The 12,505-nt window shown below is 44.7% G+C and overlaps 1 protein-coding gene across 3 annotated transcripts in view; it reads right to left on the bottom strand.

Annotated features, from left to right (window-relative positions):
- syn3 (synapsin III) overlaps positions 1–12,505 on the bottom strand; it is a gene marked incomplete at both ends in the record, with an annotated part of 94,806 nt that overhangs the window by 67,060 nt on the left and 15,241 nt on the right. For all 3 annotated transcript variants that reach the window (XM_083757559.1, XM_083757560.1, XM_083757561.1), the window contains one exon: positions 10,998–11,089. In XM_083757559.1, coding sequence (XP_083613685.1) covers positions 10,998–11,089 — 92 coding nt within the window. The remainder of the gene's footprint in view (positions 1–10,997; positions 11,090–12,505) is intronic.

Raw genomic sequence — 12,505 nt, 5'->3', positions numbered from 1 at the left:
GTTCCATCTGTGAGGACCTGCAGGTCTGGAGACAAGCAGGAATGTTGGGGTGGGAACCGCAAGGTTCCCGGTTCGATCCCTGTGGGCAGAGTTAGCGTCCAAGTGTCCTTGAGCAAGACTCTGAACGCCTAATTGCTCCTGATGTGCAGGTTGGTGCCTTGCATGGTTTCCTCTGCCATGTGTGTGCATATGTGTGTGTGTGTGTGTGTGTGTGTGTGTGTGTGTGTGTGAATGGGTGAATGTAATGCACCATGTATGTAAAGCTGTATGACTGTGTGTGTGAATGCCGGTGAATGTAATGTACAGTACCTGTCAGTGGGGAGTGTTGGCCGATGAATGAATATCAACATCCTAATACATCCCAATACTGGGGGGTCAAATTAAGACAGGCAATTCCTGCTGTCAAAAGACACTTTGTTTGAAATACACTAGACATGCTTTCCAAGGTGTGATTTGGGGTCCTAAGGATGAACACAAAATGAATATCAACATCTTAAAACCAAAATGAATGAATTTGGGGTTTGAGCTCACGTACCCTTTTGATGTAAATCAAAAGGGGGGGGTAACTACCTGTCAGTGGGGAGTGTTGGCTGGGAGGAGGAGTAGGACTAAGGCCCTATACGTACAATCCATGTAAAGCTGTGTGAATATGTGTGTGAATGGGTGAATGTAAAGTACAATCTATGTAAAGGTGTGTGAATGGGTGAATGTAATGCACAGTCTATGTAAAGGTGTGTGAATGGGTGAATGTAATGTACAATATATGTAAAGGTGTGTGAATGGGTGAATGTAATGCACAGTCTATGTAAAGGTGTGTGAATGGGTGAATGTAATGTACAATATATGTAAAGGTGTGTGAATGGGTGAATGTAAAGTACAATCTATGTAAAGGTGTGTGAATGGGTGAATGTAATGTACAATCTATGTAAAGGTGTGTGAATGGGTGAATGTAATGTACAATCTATGTAAAGGTGTGTGAATGGGTGAATGTAATGTACAATCTATGTAAAGGTGTGTGAATGGGTGAATGTAAAGTAATCTATGTAAAGGTGTGTGAATGGGTGAATGTAAAGTACAATCTATGTAAAGGTGTGTGAATGGGTGAATGTAAAGTACAGTCTATGTAAAGGTGTGTGTGAATGGGTGAATGTAATGTACAATCTATGTAAAGGTGTGTGAATGGGTGAATGTAATGTACAATCTATGTAAAGGTGTGTGAATGGGTGAATGTAATGTACAATCTATGTAAAGGTGTGTGAATGGGTGAATGTAATGTACAATCTATGTAAAGGTGTGTGAATGGGTGAATGTAATGTACAATCTATGTAAAGGTGTGTGAATGGGTGAATGTAATGTACAATCTATGTAAAGGTGTGTGAATGGGTGAATGTAATGCACAATCTATGTAAAGGTGTGTGAATGGGTGAATGTAATGCACAATCTATGTAAAGGTGTGTGAATGGGTGTGTGTGTGAATGGGTGAATGTAATGCACAATCTATGTAAAGGTGTGTGTGTGTGTGTGTGTGTGTGTGTGTGTGTGAATGTAATGCACAATCTATGTAAAGGTGTGTGGATGGGTGAATGTAATGCACCATCTATGTAAAGCTGTATGAATGTGTGTGTGTGTGTGTGTGTGTGTGTGTGATAAAGACAGAATGCTTTTTCACTTTTCCTCTTGAGCCACACATGTTTGTTTGTTTTTCCTTTTCTGTTTGGCATAACCTCATTTCATACTCAGTATTCCCACATGTCAGTATTCAGTCATTATCAACAGTTTGCTAACTATGCATGCCGGCTAAGTTAGCAGTCAGTTGATCTTGACTTCTACCGTATGTATATATTCATTCATTTCATTTCATCATTTGGACAGAGACAATTGGTTGGTCAAACATACTTTTATTCCTTTCAAAGTCCAACAGTTTGACAACATAGTAATGATAACTCAAACACACACTACTCACACCATCCTCATTTCCTGGTCAAAAGTACACAAAAGAGTCACCACTGAATCCACTGCTCCTTTTATAGGTGGAGGATTCAAATTGGGTTGCACCATGTTGCAGGGGTGCATGTATCTGGCAATACATATTATTTAATATGATTGTAACGAGATGGGTTGTTTAAGACCTGATTTGTTGATTACTTTGGTGTTGACAAATATACTGTAATTGTTGGGAAATGTTTTCTGTGTTGCATGTTCACTAGATTAATAAGTGAATGCTTTGGGAAAACCTGTCTCTAGACAGATGGTTTGGGCCAATAGTCAGAGGCCTGAGTGTGAGTTCATGTAGTCAGTCCATGGTGAGACATGGGGAGAGAGGGGGCACAATGCGGGAAGCTCTGCCCTAGGACAGTGTTGGGACTGGTCATGTCCACACTGGATGCTTGAATTTAAGCATGTAATTTAATTTTGTTATGAGGCATTTTTTTGGAACATTATTTCTTGGAAACCTTTGGAGAAATAAACTTTTGGCAACTATGGAAATTTTTGGTATGTCCTTTTTTCTGTGCACCTAGCCCTCATCAAATGGACTCATTTACACATGGTGGCAGTGGTGGGATGAGTGGCAGTCAAGGGTGACAGAAACCAACATGACTACCAGATCCAAAGTACGTCAAGATGGCGGCAACCAGACCTCGTTTACAGACGAGGTTGAAGAGGAACCCATTCTAGAGGAGGAGGGAGGAGCCACCGGTGGTCGACCACCAGAGACGGTGGACAGTCTGAGCAGAACCTTCCAGGCCTACCTCCAGAATCAACAACGCAGAGATGAACAAAGGGAGCGTGAGCAGCAGGCACAGGAGCTCCGGCTACGAAGCCTCCAGCACCAGTTCGGCCAGCTACAGCAAGAAATCCAGCTGGACCGACTGGAGCGAAGGGCGCTGAGAGCCACAACTGATGTCACCGCAGCGCCCCCTCATGGTGACCGCAGGGAATTGCAGCCTTCCAGGATGGCTGATTCTCCTGCTGTCTCGGCTGACCAGGGGGCGGGGTCTCCATCAGGCCACGCCTCTTCAGCATCACCTCCAATTAATTGGAAAGGGCAGGAAATGCAGCCCTACAGGGAGGATGAAGACATCGAACTTTATCTCGCCGGCTTGTCGGTGGCCCGAGGACAGCTGAGCTGGCAGAGACCTTTATTGCAGCCCGGAGGTCCTCCAAGGGATCCACAGGATGAGAGACACAAAGGGCAGAATAGCACAGTGTTTTTTTTGTTTTTTTTTGCAGCCTTATAAGTTTACTGTGAAGTACCGTGCTGGAAAAGATAATGTGGTGGCTGTCTTCCTGTCCCGCAAAGAGATGTGAGGGACAGGTCTTAAAGGGGGGGATGTGTGATAAAGACAGAATGCTTTTTCACTTTTCCTCTTGAGCCACACATGTTTGTTTGTTTTTCCTTTTCTGTTTGGCATAACCTCATTTCATACTCAGTATTCCCACATGTCAGTATTCAGTCATTATCAACAGTTTGCTAACTATGCATGCCGGCTAAGTTAGCAGTCAGTTGATCTTGACTTCTACCGTATGTATATATTCATTCATTTCATTTCATCATTTGGACAGAGACAATTGGTTGGTCAAACATACTTTTATTCCTTTCAAAGTCCAACAGTTTGACAACATAGTAATGATAACTCAAACACACACTACTCACACCATCCTCATTTCCTGGTCAAAAGTACACAAAAGAGTCACCACTGAATCCACTGCTCCTTTTATAGGTGGAGGATTCAAATTGGGTTGCACCATGTTGCAGGGGTGCATGTATCTGGCAATACATATTATTTAATATGATTGTAACGAGATGGGTTGTTTAAGACCTGATTTGTTGATTACTTTGGTGTTGACAAATATACTGTAATTGTTGGGAAATGTTTTCTGTGTTGCATGTTCACTAGATTAATAAGTGAATGCTTTGGGAAAACCTGTCTCTAGACAGATGGTTTGGGCCAAAAGTCAAAGGCCTGAGTGTGAGTTCATGTAGTCAGTCCATGGTGAGACATGGGGAGAGAGGGGGCACAATGCGGGAAGCTCTGCCCTAGGACAGTGTTGGGACTGGTCATGTCCACACTGGATGCTTGAATTTAAGCATGTAATTTAATTTTGTTATGAGGCATTTTTTTGGAACATTATTTCTTGGAAACCTTTGGAGAAATAAACTTTTGGCAACTATGGAAATTTTTGGTATGTCCTTTTTTCTGTGCACCTAGCCCTCATCAAATGGACTCATTTACAGTGTGTGTGTGTGTGTGTAATGCACAGTCTATGTAAAGGTGTGTGAATGTAATGCACAGTCTATGTAAAGGTGTGGGTAAATTGAACCCTAAGGGAGTCCATATAAAACGTGTTAACCTCGCTAGTCTTAACCCATTTAGACCTTTTTTTCCCAGGCCTGGCGCTTTTTTTCCAGGGCCAAACTATACTTCTCCTACCAAATACCTATCCTTTTTGACCATTATGAAGTCACGTAGTGTACAAATGCATTGCATCGATATCAAATACTGTATCAGGTGTGCTGCTGCATGTGAACCAAACACAACCAAGCCTTTCTGTAAGCCACACACACACACACACACACACACACACACACACACACACACACACACACACACACACACACACACACACACACACACACACACACACACACACACACACACACACACACACACACACACACACACACACACACACACACACACACACACACACAGAGAGGAGGCATGGGAACCCTCCCCATTATCATAATATAATACAGGCAGACACACGGAAATATGTAATGAAATATAATGCCCTTCATCGCTTGGGAAACTTGTCTGTCCTATGTTTAGGAATGTTACTTACTGGATGTATAGACGGGCTATTCGGAGCCGGATAAATCGCTGGGTTTTTTTTCGAGCGAGGCTGAGAATAAAAACACGCTGTTATGATAAGACGAGGCCACATCACACACACCCTGCACGCAGTGTTTGGTTTTTCCTCCACTGAAACGATGACGAGAAATGTTCGTCGACTACCTTTTTTCTGTGGCGAAAACTGAGCGAAAACTAAATTTAAACTAAGCTATGAGGACTAAAACGAAGAGATCCAGTAGAACTAAATGTTAGGGAGGGACTAGTGGAGAAGAGATCCAGTAGAACTAAATGTTAGGGAGGGACTAGTGGAGAAGAGATCCAGTAGAACTAAATGTCAGGGAGGGACTAGTGGAGAAGAGATCCAGTAGAACTAAATGTCAGGGAGGGACTAGTGGAGAAGAGATCCAGTAGAACTAAATGTCAGGGAGTGACTAGTGGAGAAGAGATCCAGTAGAACTAAATGTTAGGGAGGGACTAGTGGAGAAGAGATCCAGTAGAACTAAATGTCAGGGAGGGACTAGTGGAGAAGAGATCCAGTAGAACTAAATGTCAGGGAGGGACTAGTGGAGAAGAGATCCAGTAGAACTAAATGTTAGGGAGGGACTAGTGCAGGGATCCAGTAGAACTAAATGTCAGGGAGGGACTAGTGGAGAAGAGATCCAGTAGAACTAAATGTTAGGGAGGGACTAGTGGAGAAGAGATCCAGTATAACTAAATGTTAGGGAGGGACTAGTGGAGAAGAGATCCAGTAGAACTAAATGTTAGGGAGGGACTAGTGGAGAAGAGATCCAGTAGAACTAAATGTTAGGGAGGGACTAGTGGAGAAGAGATCCAGTAGAACTAAATGTCAGGGAGGGACTAGTGGAGAAGAGATCCAGTAGAACTAAATGTCAGGGAGGGACTAGTGGAGAAGAGATCCAGTAGAACTAAATGTCAGGGAGGGACTAGTGGAGAATAGATCCAGTAGAACTAAATGTTAGGGAGGGACTAGTGGAGAAGAGATCCAGTAGAACTAAATGTTAGGGAGGGACTAGTGGAGAAAAGATCCAGTAGAACTAAATGTTAGGGAGGGACTAGTGGAGAAGAGATCCAGTAGAACTAAATGTTAGGGAGGGACTAGTGGAGAAGAGATCCAGTAGAACTAAATGTCAGGGAGGGACTAGTGGAGAAGAGATCCAGTAGAACTAAATGTCAGGGAGGGACTAGTGGAGAAGAGATTCAGTAGAACTAAATGTCAGGGAGGGACTAGTGGAGAAGAGATCCAGTAGAACTAAATGTCAGGGAGGGACTAGTGGAGAAGAGATCCAGTAGAACTAAATGTTAGGGAGGGACTAGTGGAGAAGAGATCCAGTAGAACTAAATGTCAGGGAGGGACTAGTGGAGAAGAGATCCAGTAGAACTAAATGTCAGGGAGGGACTAGTGGAGAAGAGATCCAGTAGAACTAAATGTCAGGGAGGGACTAGTGGAGAAAAGATCCAGTAGAACTAAATGTCAGGGAGGGGCTAGTGGAGAAGAGATCCAGTAGAACTAAATGTCAGGGAGGGACTAGTGGAGAAAAGATCCAGTAGAACTAAATGTTAGGGAGGGACTAGTGGAGAAGAGATCCAGTAGAACTAAATGTCAGGGAGGGACTAGTGGAGAAAAGATCCAGTAGAACTAAATGTCAGGGAGGGGCTAGTGGAGAAGAGATCCAGTAGAACTAAATGTCAGGGAGGGGCTAGTGGAGAAAAGATCCAGTAGAACTAAATGTTAGGGAGGGACTAGTGGAGAAAAGATCCAGTAGGACGGCACAAAACTTTCTACAGCTCAACTCAGACAGAACTGAAATCCTCATCATTGGCCCAGAGGCTAGTTCCCTCATTATTCAACAGTCCCTTGGCCCACTGGCAGCAAATGTAAAATCAACAGTCAAAAACCTGGGAGTACATTTCGACAGCAGGATGACCCTTGAGTCCCATGTAAAAAAAGTTACCCAGGCATGCTTCTATCACTTACGCAACATCTCTAAAATAAAATCTATTCTCACTCCCACTGATCTAGAAAAAATCATGCACGCATTTGTTTCATCCCGCCTTGACTATTGTAACGGACTTTATACCACTCTATCCAGCTCCTCATTATCCAAACTTCAACTTGTACAGAACACAGCAGCCAGAATTCTCGCCAACACCAACCTTCGAGCACACATCACCCCGGTCTTAGCCACACTCCACTGGCTGCCCATCAAGGCTAGAATAGATTTTAAAATCATTTTAACTACTTTTAAAGCCCTACATGGACTGGCCCCACCATACATCTGTGATCTTCTGCCCCCCAAGGTCAATGTGAGATCCCTGCGATCCTCTGGCAAAGGCCTCCTCATGGTTCCCGGGACAAAACGAAAGACAATGGGTGACCGTGCCTTTGCAGTAGTTGCACCTACCCTATGGAACGCCCTGCCTTGCACTTAAAAATATTTACAGACTCAGAGTTTTTTAAAGAGTTTGTTGAAAACGTTTTTATTTCGGAAACATTTTCCTGATTTTACTTGATTGTTGTTCTTATTTGCTTGTTGTACTGTCCCGTTTTAATTTAAAACTAAATGTCAGGGAGGGACTAGTGGAGAAGAGATCCAGTAGAACTAAATGTCAGGGAGGGACTAGTGGAGAAGAGATCCAGTAAAACTAAATGTCAGGGAGGGACTAGTGGAGAAGAGATCCAGTAGAACTAAATGTCAGGGAGGGACTAGTGGAGAAGAGATCCAGTAGAACTAAATGTCAGGGAGGGACTAGTGGAGAAGAGATCCAGTAAAACTAAATGTCAGGGAGGGACTAGTGGAGAAGAGATCCAGTAGAACTAAATGTTAGGGAGGGACTAGTGGAGAAGAGATCCAGTAGAACTAAATGTTAGGGAGTGACTAGTGGAGAAGAGATCCAGTAGAACTAAATGTTAGGGAGGGACTAGTGGAGAAGAGATCCAGTAGAACTAAATGTTAGGGAGGGACTAGTGGAGAAGAGATCCAGTAGAACTAAATGTCAGGGAGTGACTAGTGGAGAAGAGATCCAGTAGAACTAAATGTCAGGGAGTGAATAGTGGAGAACGTGTCACAAGTGTAAAATCTGTCAATACGACGGCATCAATGCCCGCCAAAGTACCTTTTAGTCGATTAAATCAACTGTTGATTTAGTCGACTAAAATCTCATGATATTTAGTTGACTAAATCTAGACTAAGACTAAAACATTCCGGGTGAGTAAAATGTGACTAAAGTAAAACTACCCAAGAGACTTATGACTAAAACTAAAATCTAGATTTGCTGTCAAAATCAACACTGCTCCACACACACACACACACACACACACACACACAGTCACACGCAATCTCACACACACACACACACACACACACACACACACAGTCACACGCAGTCTCACACACACACACACACACACACACACACACACACACACAGTCACACGCAGTCTCACACACACACACACACACAGTCACACGCAGTCTCACACACACACACACACACACACACACAGTCACACGCAGTCTCACACACACACACACACAGTCACAACAACAACAGCGAGGAATGCCAGTGTCTGTGACCAGAACGAGCTCTGCAGCCCTCTGACCATCTGCATCCAATTTGGACACGCACGCACGCACGAACGCGCGCGCGCTGCGCGCGCGCACGCACGCACGCACGCACACACACACACACACCGTGTGTGTCATTTTTGCGACGCCCGATTAATATTATTACTGGTCTAACCAATTGAGACCCGAATTCTACAAAAACAATGTCTTCTTAATCCTGAAAGTTTTCTGAATAACTTCCCGTTTCTACAGCAGTGGTTCTTAAACTTGTTCTCATCAAGGAAAGACCCCCAGCCAGAATAATGTGCATTTGGCCACAGACTCACTCAGTGCCACGCTAGGAGCTAGTGGAGCTTGTAGATCTGCTGCTTTTCAACAGAGCATGACGTTTAAAATAATGGTTAAAGTGGTTAGAAGCTACGAGGAGGTGACACAGATTTAGACCTCTAACTACCCTGCACTCCTCTGTAATTATCCTCGCTCCAATTCATTAATGCACCACGGGCCGGCTATTTCAAAGAAAGAAAGGAAGGAAGGAAGAAAAGAAAGAAAGAAAGAAAGAAAGAAAGAAAGAAAGAAAGAAAGAAAGAAAGAAAGAAAGAAAATGTTTCCAACACTGATAAGGAAGCTGTTTCATGAAATGAAATGCTGATCCCTGGAACAACATATTTTCAGATGGGAGTCGGCGGGCAAGCTATACATATATTTTTCGGGGGTCCTTGACATGAAATAGTTTGAGAACCACTGACATATAGAACACATGGGGGTTTTCAGAAAACTGTCAGGATGCAGAAGACATTTTTAGGATCTGATCTCAGGTCAGAATGGGTTAGAAGACATTTTGTAGAATCGTCCTCCGGTCTAAACGGGTTAGAACAGGATGAGGACGTGGTTGGTGGTGGAGGAGTGACATATCGGAACGGACGGCGTGTGTCCAATCACAGCTGATCTAATCAACCAATCACCGGGGAGGAAAACCCTGCGTGCACGTATAGGGGAGCGAGTGGGATGGGGCTGTGATGTCACAGCAGGAAGCCCTGCGTGCACGTACAGGGGAGCGAGTGGGATGGGGCTGTGATGTCACAGGAAGCCCTGCGTGCACGTACAGGGGAGCGAGTGGGATGGGACTGTGATGTCACAGGAAGCCCTGCGTGCACGTACAGGGGAGCGAGTGGGATGGGACTGTGACGTCACAGGAAGCCCTGCGTGCACGTATAGGGGAGCGAGTGGGATGGGGCTGTGACGTCACAGGAAGCCCTGCGTGCATGCAGGTGGAGCGAGTTGGATGGGACTGTGATGTCATGAATAGAGCTGGTATAAAGGCACAATCCACTCTTAATTAGGGTTAAGGAAATTGTATCCACGTACTACTGTATGTAAAACTCTTAATTTCCATTTTCCAGCCATTCAGTTACAAAAAGGATAATAATTTGGGGACCTCCCCAAAATAATTTGGCGACCCCCCCCCCCCCCCCCCCCGAGAGGTCGCGACCCACAGGTTGAGAACCCCTGGTATATACTCGATGCTTAGCTTTTGCTATTTTAGTCCTCTGGGTGTCATAACACACACACACACACACACACACACACACACACACACACGTGTGATGTCAGCAGCTGATTGGATGCATGTCCATGTAATTACTGAGCTAATTAAACTGATTGGTGCTCACGTGCCTCCTTTGACACTTTGGCAATCATCTAATTTGCCAAGCTGTGTTTTCTTGCTTCTATATGATGAGTGTGTTTGGTGACGTGCTTCATTCTCTGCCCTGATGAAGACCAGGTCATGTCCAAACATGTTGGCAGTTAAAAGTTGCCTTTTTTATTTTGATAAAGGCTAAATCCTCCTCGTTTTACCCCATTCTGGACAGGGGAACCCCTTTTGGTGTTTTAACCCATTCTGACCTGAGATCAGATTCATACGAGGTTTCCGCCGGACACACACTGGTCTGATGAACCCATTCTGACCTGAGATCAGATTCTAAAAAATGTCAGTCGTTCTTCGATTTTTCAAAAAATAGCAGATCTACAAGCTCATATCGCGCCACCGAGTGGCGCGATACGAGCTTGTAGATCTGCTATTGCTTGTAGATCTGCTATTGAAAAATAGCAGATCGACAAGCTCAGGTCTCCTATTTTTGAAGAATTGTGAAAATGCGGCGCAAATCTTTGAAAATTATATTCTTTCAGAGCGAATGTTTTTAACTAAAATATTTGCTTCTGGGGGAGGGGTCCCTGGAACAACGTATTTTCAGATGGGGGTCACTCTGCGGCCAATTGCATATCATATTGGGGTCCTTGACATGATGTAGTTTGAGAACCACTGATATTATAGAAACATGAGGTTAGAAGCCATTTTTCTAGAATCGTTCCTAATATTCCAATTCCATCCATGCTGTATTGACGTCGGTACCATTAGGAGATATAACAGGCAGACGTTGATCAAAACGTTTGCCTGGGGGGGTGTGTGTGTGTGTGTGTGTGTGTGTGTGTGTGTGTGTGTGTGTGTGTGTGTGTGTGTGTGTGTGTGTGTGTGTGTGTGTGTCCTCACCTCACCACCTTGCTGCCCCCCCTGGTGGTCACCGTGTCCACTACGCAGCCTGAGGTCACATGGGACGCCAGGTTGATCTCTGAGAACTCTGCCTGGAGACACAGACACAGGGAGGAAAGAGTTAATGCACTCTGTGTGGATGGAGACACAAAGAGTTAATGCACTCTGTGTGGATGGAGACACAGGGAGGAAAGCGTTAATGCACTCTGTGTGGATGGAGACACAAAGAGTTAATGCACTGTGTGGATGGAGACACAGGGAGGAGAGAGTTAATGCACTCTGTGTGGATGGAGACACAAAGAGTTAATGCACTGTGTGGATGGAGACACAGGGAGGAGAGAGTTAATGCACTCTGTGTGGGTGGAGACACTGTTTTCTGAGACACAGACTTGTCTGAGAGAGAGAGAGACACACAGACACAGACAGACAGACAGACAGACAGACAGACAGGTCTTGTGACGAGGCCACAGCCTGCCAACGTAATGACTTAATCTAACTCTCAGAGACGCTCTATCTGGAAGGAGGGCATGGCATTCTGGGAACAGACACTGTGTGTGTGTGTGTGTGTGTGTGTGTGTGTGTGTGTGTGTGTGTGTGTGTGACACACACACAAACACACGACCAACAATTCCATTTCCTCTCCGATGGTCGTCAGTGCATTAAAACACCAGAACTACTGATGCCGTTTATTCTGAAAATAGCAGATCTACAAGCTCACAGTGCGTCACTCACAAGCGACGCACTGTGAGCTTGTAGATCTGCTATTTTCAAAATATTTTGTGTGTAGGACAGAAATCTACACTAATAGCTGAATATAGGAGGGGGCTAGCGCCCACAAATCACACCCATGTGAAGTGAGGGGCGCTCTTATCGTCGCATTCCGTGCTCTGCCAATCAAATAATTTCCGTGGCGCCCGCGCGCACACACACACACACACACACACACACACACACACACACACACACACACACACACACACACACACACACACACACACACACACACACACACACACACACACACACACACACACACACACACACACACACACACACACACACACACACACACACGATGGGGCTAGCACCCCTCAAAGACTGGGAAGTGATCATTGTGAACTTAAACAAAATACTGTGTGAGGTCATGAAACTATGGGTGTGGTCTAGTGAGGTCATGAAACTATGGGTGTGGTCTGGTGAGGTCATGAAACTATGGGTGTGGTCTAGTGAGGTCATGAAACTATGGGTGTGGTCTGGTGAGGTCATGAAACTATGGGTGTGGTCTAGTGAGGTCATGAAACTATGGGTGTGGTCTGGTGAGGTCATGAAACTATGGGTGTGGTCTGGTGAGGTCATGAAACTATGGGTGTGGTCTGGTGAGGTCATGAAACTATGGGTGTGGTCTAGTGAGGTCATGAAACTATGGGTGTGGTCTGGTGAGGTCATGAAACTATGGGTGTGGTCTAGTGAGGTCATGAAACTATGGGTGTGGTCTGGTGAGGTCATGA

Source organism: Protomyctophum parallelum, assembly GCF_964188405.1.
Source record: "Protomyctophum parallelum genome assembly, chromosome: 22".
NCBI classification, from domain to species: domain Eukaryota; kingdom Metazoa; phylum Chordata; class Actinopteri; order Myctophiformes; family Myctophidae; genus Protomyctophum; species Protomyctophum parallelum.
This window is presented reverse-complemented; position numbering and strand designations above follow the sequence as displayed.